Here is a 14,074-nt window from a genome sequence, read left to right as displayed (position 1 = left end):
CCATTGTTCAGCTCCATGAAACTTCTGCTGACCCTTCCCTCCAGCCTGCCAAGGTCCCTCTGAGTTGCAGGACACCCATCTGGTCTGTCAGTCACTCACCCCAAGATACCAGAAAGGAACTGGAGCTTTTTAATCACATCTCTCAGTTAACAGAATTCTAGCAGAACAGAGGGTTTTGTCTCCATTGTGTTGTGAGGAAATTCAAGATATGTACTTGAGGACCATACAGAATTCATGTCCTTCTCTTTGGACTTTTATTTACAAACAGAGAGCACAAAGGTCTGCATCTTATAAGATCGTGTCAGTGGAATTCTAAAAGCATGAAGTAACAAACCAAACAAGTCAATTTCCAGTCACATTTTTGTTGTCTTTTATATTTGGGGTACTTGCTGGTTTTGTATATGCATGCCTTGTCACTAAATGTGTGTATCAGCTTTATATTGCCAACAGCAGAACAGACTTTTAGAAAAAAAATTTGTAGCAAGGGTTCTATTTTGTTGAGATATTCTGGAAGGACACTACAAACCACAGAAAGGAAATCTGAGTTGCTTGTGATGTTACAGGGATGTTGAGATTGCTAGAACAGCCTATTAAATGTAGTTGCTAATTTATTTTTTATATCAAATGGGCTTTCAAAAGCTTTGCACAGTGTTATAAAATAAAAAGGCACTCATCTATTTCCTACTCTTCTTCTCTTAAAAGTATGGAAATACATTCCAAAGTCACAGGGCAGAGTTTAGCAGTGAATCCAAATCACTTATTTCTACAAATATCATGGGAACTGAGATTTCCCTAACAGTTTTCAGATTCTCTTTTAAGGATGGTATTATTTCATCAGCTATTTGTTTTTCTTCTAGATGTTAAGAATATTCTGAATATTTTAACATTTTTATTCAGTGAGAAACAAAGCTACTTGCAAGCCCCGATTAGGAAGTTGCTTATTTTGTTGCCCCTGCCAGGATCTGGGCACATAATCTTCAGTTCCAAGGTCTACAACTGTCTGAAATAACTCACAAGTTCATGTCATACTGGGGCTTTGTGGTTGCTGATCTGTAGGGAAAAACTGTACAGCTGAAAGACCTAGCTTGTTCTTAAATATTTCTATTTATTTGTTTTTCTTTTTCCTGTTATTTTTTTTCCTCAACACAGAAGAAATCATGAGATGCAGGATTAATCAGGATCAGAAAAATATCCATGGCAGTTTCCCAGGTGCCATATGGAGGCTACCAATCAAACTAAAATATGCATTATAAAAACAATGGTATAGGACTTATATGCAGCCTGCTCTTCATATCAAAGTTACAGAACAGAAATTAGCTTGTGCAGCAGACATCTTTTCATGGAAATCCTTTCCTTAGGATTTTTTCCTCCTGAGAAGCTAAGAGGCCTCAGGAACAAAATGTAAACAATGGTTATCTGCAGCTGTGGAATGCAACAGGTAGATCTTTGATTGGCCCATTATATATTTATAATTATTGGCCAATCACAGCCCAGCTGGCTTAGACAGAGAGTCTGAGACAGCTGCTTTTGTTATCATTCTTTCTGATTCTATTCTTAGCTTAGCTAGCTTTCTGAGATGAAACCTTTTTCTACTATTCTTTTAGTATAGTTTTAATGTAATATACATAATAAAATAATAAATCAAGCCTTCTGAAAAATGGAGTCAGATCTGCATCTCTTCCCTCATCCTAAGACCCCTGTGAACACCATCACAAGTTTGCAATGACTTTGTAATATTTGGCTCAGACCAATTGCACACTTGTGTGATCTACAGTGATTCAGGTGAACACCTTCACAGATGCAAAATGGTGCCTTCTGAGCAATTCACAAAACAACTGGAACACACATCAAACCCTGTCAATGTTTGGGGAGGGAGTGGAGCGAACCATAAATTTTTGAAGGAACAAAGCCATCTAGATGTGAGCAGTCATTCAGAAAACTAAACATTCCTATGTTGCTTTGCTGGAATAATGAAGGATTATTAAAAAATCCAAAATATTTGAATCGAATTAATGTATTACACAGTGATATTTAAATGCACTTGAAAACAGCCCAGGAGTGCAGAATTTGTGTGTGTGGTGTTAAGTTCCCAGAGTGCAGCAGCAGCATCGGGGTCATGGTGAGACACAGAGAAATCACTCACCGGGGACCAACTCCCCCCCAGCTAAAAGGGACTTTTAATGGGCTCTAAAGCCCAGCTGATTTACCCCATGTGGCTGAGAGGATCCTGCTCCAGTCCAGATCCCAGGGCAGAGGGACTGGAGGGGGGAAGTGAATATGCTGGAAAATATCGTGCAGTTCCCCACAGCAGTCATTGAGCCTTTGCATCCTGAATTCTTGCATTGAAACATCAAAAGTTTCAAAACTGGATGGCAAAATGAAGGGATAAAAGGAGGACAGAAAATCTGTGTTGTTTTCTTGTCATCAGACTAACGCCTTCAGTGCTGAAGTTTTTCATTTGTTAGAAGAGAAAAAGTCCCAGAGCAGGAAATACCAAGTAGTGAGGACACTGGATCTGCGTGTGACACTGCACTTTAGAAGCCTCTTGGCTTAATATTTGTTTGCTTTCTTTGATGGCAAAGAAACAATAAACCAGTTACATTCATGTGAAAAGTGTGATATCCTGAGGAATGGTCCAGTGCATGGTACACATTAGCTATGCAAACATAATGCACAGCATAAACAGGAAAACTCATAATAATCCTAGGCAGTAAATCACACTTTATATTCATTTCCCCCTTTGCCCATTTCAAGCAAGTTTTTTAAGTATCTTTACTATTAACATATTGCTCACACAAAAAATAAGGAGACTTTGTAAGGCAGACTTCCTTTATATGTGCACTCTGTGCCTAAAATTAGGGTAAATACAACAATATATTTTTCTAGAAAAAAAGTAGAGTATCCCAGCTATTGTGCTGGGAAACAATTCTGCTTCCTTCCATTTTTTAAGCCTTGTCAGTTCTTTTACTGCAATATTCATCTCTCTTCAGCCAAAAACCTTGTTTCTCCCACTTCTTGTCCTGATCCTGGACTACATTATAAAGATAATTTTTTCACCCCAGAAAAGTCTGGCTGAATCCTCACTTTTGTGTCTATTTCTTCATGTTTTAGGAGTGGACCCCCTGAAGGTACCCTGGAGTTAGAATCTGCAACTGTCTATGACAATCTTTTCAAAATCAAATGGCTGTTTACTCTTAGAGATGAAAGCAGATTTGACCTAAAAATTATATTTTAATATTAATTGTATTAAAATTATTTCTGCACCATGACAGAATCTGGGGAAGAAATGAGGTTTGAGATGTGAAAACTGAGAGTCATTCAAACTCTCTAAGTTGGAGACAGATGGATTTGAAGAGTGGGCTGTTAGATGGATAAGAAAGTGGTTGGGTGGTCACACCCAGAGAACAGCGATCAGTGGTCAGAGTCCCAGTGACAGCAGTGACAAGTGGTGCTCCTCAGGGGTCGGTTTTGGGGTCAGCGTTATTTGATATCTTCATTATTGTCATAGACAAAGACAAACATAGACAGAGTATGCCCTCAGCAACAGGATGTTAGAGCCTTCCAGTGGGTTTGCTGCTGCTGTTCTCAGGGATGTTTAAGCATTTATATGGAGTAACATCTCCAAGAAGTGGGACCCAAATGTTCCTCCCATGTGTGCAAAGTAGAAGAGTCGGGATTCAAACTCATTTTCAAAAAATCCAAGGGCAGCACTAACACAGCAAAACTATTATCCATACTAATGGGCTTCCTTCTGTTCAGAAATCCCCCCTTGGACTAATAGTTTAAATTTTATTAAACTGTATCCTTTAAAACTGGCAGCAGTAGGGTTCCCCAGTGAGATCTACTCAAGTATTGGTCTGTTTTTATGCCTCCACTCCTTTCAGCAGGCTCAATGCCAGTTTCTCTCTTCCAATACAACTGTGACATTTCTTGCCCTCTGTTCCAGTGTTCTCTAACATTTTCATTGCCCTTTGGAGCTTTTGGCCCTAAGCCTTCACAAACAAACTGTGCAATGCACCTGGAATCTAGGAAGAAAGTGCTGCATAATTATTAAGTTAAATATTGTCTCCTGACCCTTATAAAGAAATTTTTCATCTATTGCTTTTCCTGGTTATTTCCCAATCACCTGCTCTTAAGTTAAACAGATACGGTTGAATACAGCAAATGCAAACAACCTGTAGCAAGTATTTGTAAATTATTACAAGAAAACTCCCTGCCTTCCAAAGAAAAGCAGATGTAAATTCAATTCTCTTGGAAACTCAGCCTCTGATGGTGTGTGCCTCTCTCCATGACCATTTGTTGTCAGGGCCTCAACAAATTTTCAAAGAGCAGAAGTATTTTGTCTCCCATTCATTCAAGGCATTGGAGTTTGTAGATAATTCTGTGAAATAAATGTCAGACACATGAATGTAATTTCTTTTGTTTAAAACCTGATGGTCTTAGAGTCAGTTCTCAGCTGACATATATGGAAGCATTAACTTTTATTGTACATCAAGATTCATTAAAGAAGCTGAGACATGGCTTGAACTATTGCAAACTGTGTGTCATCTTTCCATTCCCTCATCTTCTCTGTGACTGTAGTGCTACCTCATTCATTTTCTGTTCATTGTCAGTTGTCTCTTAATATAAAATAAAGTTTAAGAGATCTGGTATACAGAATAGAAACCCACCAAAAATTTGAACCATGAAAATTCATATTCATATCCTTCATATTCATTGAACCTGAACACAGCAGCAATGTAAACTTAAAAAAAAAAAAGAACATGCATATTTATAGGGAACTTCAATTCCATTTTCACAGAATAAATGATATTTTACACTCCACACCATTTAGACCTCAATCTCTCTTCTGGCAAGCCAAGCTGTTATTTTTTGCAGATTGTTCCTAAGTCATTTATAATCAGGCCATGGCACCACTGACAACAGCACCTTTGAAGTCAGGTAGGGATTATTAATTTGCTGTGAATTTTCTGAGGACCTTCATCTTCTTTCCATACACTTTTAATGGTAAAAGTCATAGAGGCGAAAATGAAGGTACCGGCCACAAACAAAATTAAGCTATCAAACTCTCTGGGTTCAGATTAATTCTGGACAGTGCAAAAAGCTAATCAGCCTTTACTTTTTAATGTGGAACATTACTTTTTGGGGTTCCTAAAATGCATCTTCTGGAGGATGAGGTCTGAGAGCACTCAAAGGCTCAGAACTCTGGGCAATGAACCCCACAGCTCCGTCAGCCACCCTTGGGGGCACGGAAGGGGAAAATCATTACTTGTGGCACCATTTTTAGCTCTCCATCAAAGACCACAATCACCGGTAGGTGTGTGTGTGTCTGTCTGTCTGTGTCTTCCCTAAATGAAAACACTGTGTCTATCTATACAGGCTGGATACTGTGAGGAATTTTTTCACAGAAATGGTAATTAAATATTGGAACTGCCCCGGGAGGTGGTGAAGTCACCGTCCCTGGAGGTGTTAAAGACTGGACATGGCCACGGTCTGGTTGACACGGTCGTGTTCAGTCACAGCTTGGACTCGATGATCTCTGAGCTCTTTTCCGACCCAATTGTTTCTGTAATTCCGGGATACACCAAACTTTAACACTGGAACCACCAAGGCGGTGAGACTCGGTGAGGCCACGGCGGCCGCGCCCGCGGTCCGATCACCGGGGCGTGCTGAGCCCAGGGCTGCTGCCGCGTGGAGCTCCCGGTCGAGGGGTGGCTGAAAGAATCACCCTGCCCCGGGGAGGGGACCGATGGCCACCCTGCGGGGCCCCTGATCCCGGGCCAGCTCCGAACAGGGACACCAGGACAACGAGCAGCGGGGCACGGGCGGGCGCGCCGGGTCGCCCTCGGTCGCTCCCCGCCTCACAGCCGCCCTCGGGCTGCCGGGCGCATGCGCGGAGGCGCCGCCTGCTCCGCCGAGCGCGCAGCGGGCGTTGGGGCAGCGCGGGGCGGCAGCGTCGGCCCTGCTCCGCACCCGGGCGGCGGCGGTGAGTGCGGGCAGGGACGGTGAATGGGGACGAAGTGCGGGCTGGGGCGGTGAGAGTGCGAGCAGGGAGGGAGAGGAGCGGGCTGAGGTGGAGAGTGCGGGCAGCGCGGGGTGCGGGCAGCGCGGGGTGCGGGCGGGCGGGCGGGGGCCGCCGGCGGGAAGGGGCTGCCCGGCGCGGGGACGGCGGGAGCGGTGCCCGCAGGGAGCGCCCGGGGCGGGGGTCCCGCACGGGGACCCCTGAGGGGGGTGAGGGGGGAACGCGCCCCGCTACCCTCCGCCCCTCCGGCAGCTGGCAGCCTCCCGGTAAAGCCCTCTCCAAGGGTTTGTGCCATTTCCAGTTAAGCCGGGGGAGAAAACGCGTGGAGTGCGTTGAACAAAGGAAGAATCCTGCGGGATTTCTCTTTTGGAAGAGCTTAGCGACTCTCTCCAGAATAGGCAGCTGATGCGTTTTTCTCCGAACTTTTAAAAAACACCACCCCCCAACACAAACCCGCGGAGCACAGCCGCAGCCACCCGAGGCTCTCGTATTCCTGACAGAACTTTTTCCGCAGGGTCACCCAGAGGCCCCGGCAGTGCGGGAGCTGCGGTGGCCGGGACGGGCTCGGGCTGGGAAGGTGTGTGTGGGAATGAGCCCGACCCTCCGCCTCTGGGGGGCTTTTCCTAGGCCTGGTGCTGGCAAGGGAACAATTCATCCACATCCACAGGAAACAGGAGGGGCAGGGGGAGCCTCGGGGCTGCCACAGTTGGAGCTGGGATTCAGCGTTGCATTGGTTGAGGCGTGAGAGAGCGGGCGGTGATTGGGGACAAAACACAGAGGAATGGAGCCAGTGAGTAAAAGGAAGAAGCACAGGAAAACACTTGAAAGAATTTCAAGTTCTCATAGAAAAGTTTGTGAAGGGAGGAGGGACAGTTATGCAGATCTTGCTGTTCTAGATTAAAATCAAGACCTTCAATTTATTGTTACTATTGACTGTGACTGAAAAAACCCATAGTAGTACTTTATCTGCTCATTACCACCTCCTTTACCATCTTGTCCCTGTGCTGGCACCATTGTTGATACAGCAGGGGCGAGGAGTGGCAGGGAGCATTACCACCAGGTTCAAACTGACCTTTTAAACACTTTTTCTGATTAACCTAGTTAGTAATCATGTCTGTTTCCCTGCACTGCCATAGGGATGCTTATCCTGGCTCAAGGAAACGTGGTTGGGAGGAAAAGAATTATTTTAGTTGTACATAAATGATCAGGCATGCGTGTAGAAGCTCTGTTTTTCAGTGTACACGTGTGTATTGTGCACACAGACACGCACACCTCTGTGAAGGGTTGTGCAACTGGCAGGTTGAACATTCTGGCCCTTGTGTTGAACAGAGGGAGTGCCATTGATAAAGCAGTGTGGGGGAGGTTTACAAGTGCAGGAGGTGATGAGCAGTGTGAGGAGACTTAGCTAGCAAAGGTGACTGACATTGCAAGAGTAGTTCTCGCTGAACCAGGGCAGTGAGATTGCAATCCAGAGAAGAGGACACAGGGAACTTGTGTGTAAGAGTATTGCATGGAAACAGGAGTGAGATTTTTACTTATCTGTTCAGTTTCAGCCATCTCACTTTAACCTCTTTTAGACTAGAAAACCTCATTTTCCAGAACAGATTAGGCTGGAACCTGGCATCCTGAGTAACTCTGTACTCTTGGAACCAGCAAATATTGGAAAATCCCTGGGTGAAACTTGGATTATCCTTTTCTCACACAAGTTCATCCAGAAATTTGTGTCCAACTAGTGTACTCAAAAGAGCAAAGCATTGCATCTGGTTGTAACACCTGCAGGTGTTGAGATTATAACTTGATGATCAGTTTTCTTCTGAGAGTAGTGGATAGTTGCACACAGATAACTGTACTCATAGTGTCATTTCCAGAAACACAAATGGAGAACTGAAGTTTGAAGTTAGCTTAAATTCAGTTCCTTCATACATCTAGAATCTAGAACAAGCTACAGTTTTCTATTAAGTAATAACATATTGTTTCTTGCATAAGAAAATCCTGTTGTAGTCAGGAAGTATTTTGGTCTCATCCTCCTTACTTTGGTTGTGTGATGTCAAGATGTTTTCTTGATGTGACTCAAATCTGCATCCAATTCTGCTGTGATTATGGAATTACAAATTTCCTTGTGTTTTCTGTTGTGCTTATCACCTTAGAACTCAGTACTCAATTCTCCCCTTAATTGAGAAAACTCTCCTAAAACAAGGAAATCATCCTCCCATTCCACATGAAGAGTGAAAGATAAAACTGTGGAGACCAAATCTGGTCTAGGTAGGATCTGATTTTTTCAGGGTATTGAATTCTGTTGTCCTCATTTATGTTAAGCTGCACAGGTGCAAATAAATGGAATGTCTGTTCTAAACCTATTCTGCTTTTGCAAATCAAGCAGTCAGGTTTTGGGAGATGCATCCCTAAGATAAAATGTGTGTAGTTTGTGTCCACATTGGAACAGCATTTTTAGGTAATTTATCTAGCGTCATGAATAAATTCTGTGGCAAAAGCAGGATAAAATATACTCCAGGGCTGTGCTAATTTTAGATTACAGCAGTGTGAACCATTTTGGTTTGCTCTGTCATTTTAAACAGCTCACTCTTCCTGTGATCCTCTTGTCCAGCATTTTGCTCTGCCTGCCTCTGTGACCTCCCTCACGTGTGGTAGTGTAATTCCATACTCTTTTGGTGAGGCAGATCACAGAACCAATCAGGCTGAAAACAAAGACTTCTCTGACTTGTTCTTGGCTCTTACCTGGCTCACAGAAACAGCTGGACAAGCAGGGAACAGGAGATGTGGTTGGTAGCACAAGTATGAGTACTGGGGAAAAACAAACCCATTTTGCCCCTCTGCTTCCCTGTTCCATTATTCCAGTAAATCTTATTTGTGTCATTTCTTCCCATTTACTCAACAAATTACACCAGATTCCTGTAGGGAAGAGTTCTGATTTTTTGCACCATCCTGCTAAGAGCTTTTGCTTTCAGTTTGTCAGCTCAATCCTGAATTTTGTTGCTCGTTTTCATCTCTCTTTCATGACTTCCATCAGCTGTGTTTCCAGGATGCTGTCTGCTCTGGCTGATGTTTCTTTAATGGTTGTTTTGCTTCAGCCCCCAAAGACAATCTGCTTTCTTGCCCCCACCACTGCTTCCTCTCCTCTTCCACACTAAAACAAAAGCACTTGCAGTGTGCGTGGAGAACCCTACAGAGCTGGCAGAGGAGGGGCCTCAATGACCTCATGTCTGCTCTGTTCTCCTGCCAGTTGGGTTCAGATGTTGGTAACTCTTTGACCTTTTAAAATCTAATCTGGCCATACCCAGACCTTTCCTTGTTTACCTTTGCTTGTCTTACTGATTCTTGTTAAGTAAAATTTGATACACATTTGTGTGAAATACACTTAACCCATTCTTTTCTTGCTGGCATTTTTGATGGTGCTGATTATCAAGTAATCAGTGTTTTAATCAAGGTTGCTGAATACTATTATTAGAATAGCTGCATTTCAAAAATAAAGCCTTGACAGTTAGAAAAATAAATCCCATGCTAACCACCTAAAATCACACCATGGATTTTGGCTTGCTAAGAAAACACATCTGTTGAGAGCTCTTTTGTGCCTATTTCAGGCTGTTGCTTATTTTTACTAATACATAATCCCTATGAAAAATAACTTCAACTTTGAATAAAAGTTAGGCATCTGTTCAGAACTAAATTTATAAAATCAGACAAGAAATGCATTTGCACAGCCCACTGTACTGGAGTTAGCATCCAGGGCTGAGACATGCATGCTGTAGTAGCACAAGAAGTGTTGCCCATTTTCAAACCAGAAATGCAGCTTTCTGCTCATAGATCACTTTTTTTGACCACAGATATCTTTGCATGAGGGAGAGACAGACTATCCTGCAGTTGCATCTTGAAAGATCTTTGAGATCCCTTGCATTTTACACATTTCTTACCTGCTCAGTGGGATGTTTCATTTAAAGTGTTTGAATCAGCCTTCTCATGTTGCTTCTGAAATTACTTTTGAAAGCATCTCCTACTTGAAGATCACACACTCAACATACTTCCAGTTTTTCATCTTGGTGGTCAGTCTGTACCAACATGATTACTCCAAGAGTAGTCAAACTAAATGATGCTAAAATCCAGAGGCACCATGTGAAGTGTAGGATGGGAGTAATTTGTCATACATAAAACTTAATCCCAGTGAAGTTTTCATTTTGTCACCTGAAACTGCAGAAAATCTATATTAGCCAGAACTTCAGGGTGGGTGAGATTTTTTTGTTTGTTTGTTTACACCAAGAATTGTGGTAATTCTGGATATTCCTGTTTTGCTGAGCTCTTTGTTTTCCTGTAGTATAACAATGCATGGACCAATTTCAAGATTCACTTTACAGCAATTCTTCATTAAAACCCCAATCATTAAATTAACCATTTAACATAACTGCCTAAACTGTAAAATTTATAATCAGCTGCATTTGTGTTTCCTACTTGGCATTGATAAAAGGCTCAGAAGGTGGGACTCTGTATGGAATCCTAGCAGGAACACTCATAAATAGTGGCTTCAACAGACCTGTGAACTTTTGCACCTGCCTGCTTCTCCAGTTTATCAGTGAGTTGTTTACTGACCTTGTGTATATTCTTCAGCTTTTATTTGCAGGCTGTAACTCTTATGATTTACTAAATAAACCTGGAGGAGAAGCAACTTTCTGTTTGTCTTCCTGTTCCTGGTCTCCATTCTCATGGCTATGGGGAAGGGTTAAATGAGGTTTCAGGGTCAGCATTAGTTAAATCTCCTGCTGGTTTTCCTGTAGATTTCTCCTGTGGCAGCTGAAACGAGCACAGTCTGTGATATTTTATTTCAATACTGCTGAGCACTTGTGAGTATCAGGAATGGAATGGAGTCACTGTTGTGTTTGCTGTTTGCTCTGGTGGTTGTCAGAGCTGTGGGCAGCAGTGAGATGAAGGCGCGGCCTATTGACTGTGGCTGTGTAAGCAGCTTAACTCAGCTAAGCTTCTCCCTGTGCCTGAGAGCAGGAGTTCTTCCTTTTCCACTCCATCCTTGCTGGGTTTTGCATTTTCACTGCTCCTCTGGTGTTCTGCACTCAGCTGCAGCTGGGACATGATCTGTTTTATTTTAAAACAAGCAAGAAGGTGAGAAGGTGAACAAACTCATCTTTTATGGAAAGGCCACATAGGGTGAACTGCAAAGAAGTGCCCAACTACAATCTCATCAGAGCTGCAGTTCTCAAAACTGGAAAAACATCAAAGCACTTCCACTGTGGCCATTTGTTAGGAACTCTTGGCAAAAGATTTGATCAAAGTTTTCATCTCCATGTAAGAAAATTTTATGATTGATGATTGATCTCACTGTAAATTTTTGATTTATCTCACTATAAATTTTTTACCTCCCCAAGAACATGAGGGGATCCCCATAACTAGAGGGTTGGTTTTGCGTTGCAGTTGGGTGCTAGATAACTTCATCAGGGCTGCCTTCCACACAAAAGGTTGGACCAGGCAATGTTTTCACAGTCCTGAGCTGCTCTGTGGTTCTGTGAAGCTGTTTGTATGGGTGAGGCAATCTACACCAGGAACACACAGGGTGGAGATGCACCTGCTGATGGGCAGCACATCTGGGATCCCTCCAGTGACTTCTGCAGTGTATTGCACGTGGGAATGAGTTACCAGACCTAAAAAATATCAGTGCTGTATTTTTTGCATTAGAAGACTCCACATTTTGTGTGTCCTGGAGTAGGTGTTCAGCTTTGTGGGGGAATAGGGGAACGCCCTTTCAAATCTTCCAAGAACAAAATGTCAGACATGTTGGATCCTAGAGGATCTGTCAGTTATGAATGAAGCTTTCAAGAGCTAATTTTATTTTGTTCTGTGAATGCTTTTGACACAACTAAGATAAATTACATCTTCAAACACAGTTCATTGCACACACAAATTTGACACATCAATTTGGCATGTCAGTTTTAGGAACTTCAGTATGAGCATCCTCTGAATTGTTTTTGTTACATGCATTTTTGTGCTTCCTACTCAGGCAGAGTGGGTGTTGTACTGACTGCTTTCATAAGGAGTAGAAGAGCAACAGTAGAATTATTGTTTGAGTTTTGGGAGCTGCTCTACAGTTTTTTACAGTGCTGGAAAGCACAAAAAATTGTTTATAAGTATGACCTGATATTGGTAGGTATGGATTTATTGATCAGCTGTGACTTAGAGCTTCACTGTGATCCTTATTTCCTCATAAATGACAGTTTGAATGAGATGTTAGTAATTTTAATTAGTTGTTAGTTCACCTTCCAGTGTTTTCTCCAGTTATGATGTTCAGAATGCCTCCATGCTCTAGGTCAGAGTGCTTCCTCTAGGGAAACTGCCATGAAATTAAGGTTTTCTATGCTTGGTAGTAGTGGATTGGAAGAGACCATGACTAAAATTGCTGGACTAGAGGTCACAAGGGATGCAAAATTAGCTCCCTGAGACATTGACTTTGGTGGCAGATACATCTGGAAAGTTCACATTTCCTTTCTGTGGCTGTCCTGGGGGGCAGAGCAGCAGAGAGGAGAGGGAGGTCAGTGGGAGAGGGGCAGAACTGCATCAGCCACATCAGGGCTGATCCCCACTGAGGGGTGGGTGGCAGTGGCAGAAAAAGAGGAGAAAATCCTTGACTCCTCTTCAAGGCTGAAGTCAAAATGTGTAAATGAGCTTTGTGGGCAGGTTTGTTCAAATCCTACTCAGAAAAAAAATAAAGTGCAATGCAGTAGAATAATGTGTGCATCTTCATGTGTTTGGAAATTCAGGAAAAGTGATGTGAGAAATAATGGACGTGGGTGTTGAGAGAAGGAAATAAGAGTATTTAGTATTTAAAATTACCTTTTTTTCCCTGGTTTGTAGGGCTCTTTACCTTTCTGTTCTACTGCAGCTGCTCTGTGGATTCTGGTGGTGTACAACTTTCTGTATGCTCTCTATGCAATTCCCCAGTGTGACAGAAAACTTAATAAAATCTCTAAAGGAGTTGTGCCTCATTATCTTTTGCCTAGTTACCATATAATTCAATAAGATGAAATATGTGTTTATGACTCTTTCATAACTTCTGTGCAATTTGATTTTTGGTTGACTGGAAAATCCCATTAAAACATGCTCTGAAGTGTTGTCATATATGCATTGCTTCAGGGGAGGCCAGGCAGGGTGGAAATTTATATTAAAGCATGCTGACGGTGTGTAAATGCTTGGAAGAGAAGGCTTTGTTTGCACATTTCACATTGCTTAGTTTAGCTCCTCACAAAGGAATTACTTTTTATTGGTTTGGGGTTAATTTTTCTAAATTAAATGGGGTGTTAGACATTGGCCTACCAAACAAGTGCTAAATGAAGTTTCTGTATGGGCAGAATGTTGCCTCATCACAGAAAAAGCAAAATAAACTTGATTAAATAGTAATCTTATGTTTGCTATTTTGCACACAAAATAAAGATGCCAATGTGAAATTACCCAGATTCCCTTTTACTACAAAAATGCACATTCTGAGATCTAGAATCTTTCTGGGGTTTCTTAATAGTTACTTGAAAAATAATGGTAGTTTAGGGGTAGTCTGATTTTTAAAAGTAGCTGTTGCTGCTTGCCTTTCACAATATTGTAATAATTCCAAAAAAAACTTTAGTGAGTTGAGGAAAACCTTTTTGAAGTGTATGGAATTGTCAGGTATCTCTTTTTCTGTGGAAAGAACAGACTTGAGTATTGGATACAGATTAATAGAGTTGGAGGCTGAATCTTGTACAGCCAGTTTGTGTTATTGGAAAATCTGTGAATGAATTGTTGGTGACACTTTGGGTCATGGTCTTGCTTTATAAGCTGTGTTGGGGAAGAAAGTGTCTGTAAGAGTTTCAGAGCAGGATAAATGGTGCATTGTTAGCTTTGATCTTGTGACCTTTCAGAGCAGACAACACTGTACCTGTAATGAAATGACATTTTTGCCACAGTCCATCTGGGCAATGGACTGTGCCCAGACTGTTCCTTGGCCCTTCTCTCACACCTCTAGAGAGGTATAATCTAAAATAAAGGTAGCACTCTTTACTTTATTCC

General features: G+C 42.3%; 1 protein-coding gene across 1 annotated transcript in view; it reads left to right on the top strand.

Moving 5' to 3' along the window:
* Window positions 1-4,907: 4,907 nt before the first annotated feature.
* Window positions 4,908-14,074, top strand: part of PRRG1 (proline rich and Gla domain 1) — a 29,739-nt gene continuing 20,572 nt past the window's right edge. The window contains exons 1-2 of the mRNA XM_054291247.1: window positions 4,908-4,941; window positions 5,785-5,986. Coding sequence (XP_054147222.1) covers window positions 4,908-4,941; window positions 5,785-5,986 — 236 coding nt within the window. The remainder of the gene's footprint in view (window positions 4,942-5,784; window positions 5,987-14,074) is intronic.

Source organism: Melozone crissalis, unplaced genomic scaffold (genome assembly GCF_028551555.1).
Source record: "Melozone crissalis strain CALT ecotype California unplaced genomic scaffold, PUWL_Pcris_2 ptg000090l_1, whole genome shotgun sequence".
Classification (NCBI taxonomy): Eukaryota; Metazoa; Chordata; class Aves; order Passeriformes; family Passerellidae; genus Melozone; species Melozone crissalis.
The sequence above is the reverse complement of the archived record's forward strand: the minus strand, read 5'-3'. Positions and strand labels throughout refer to the sequence as shown.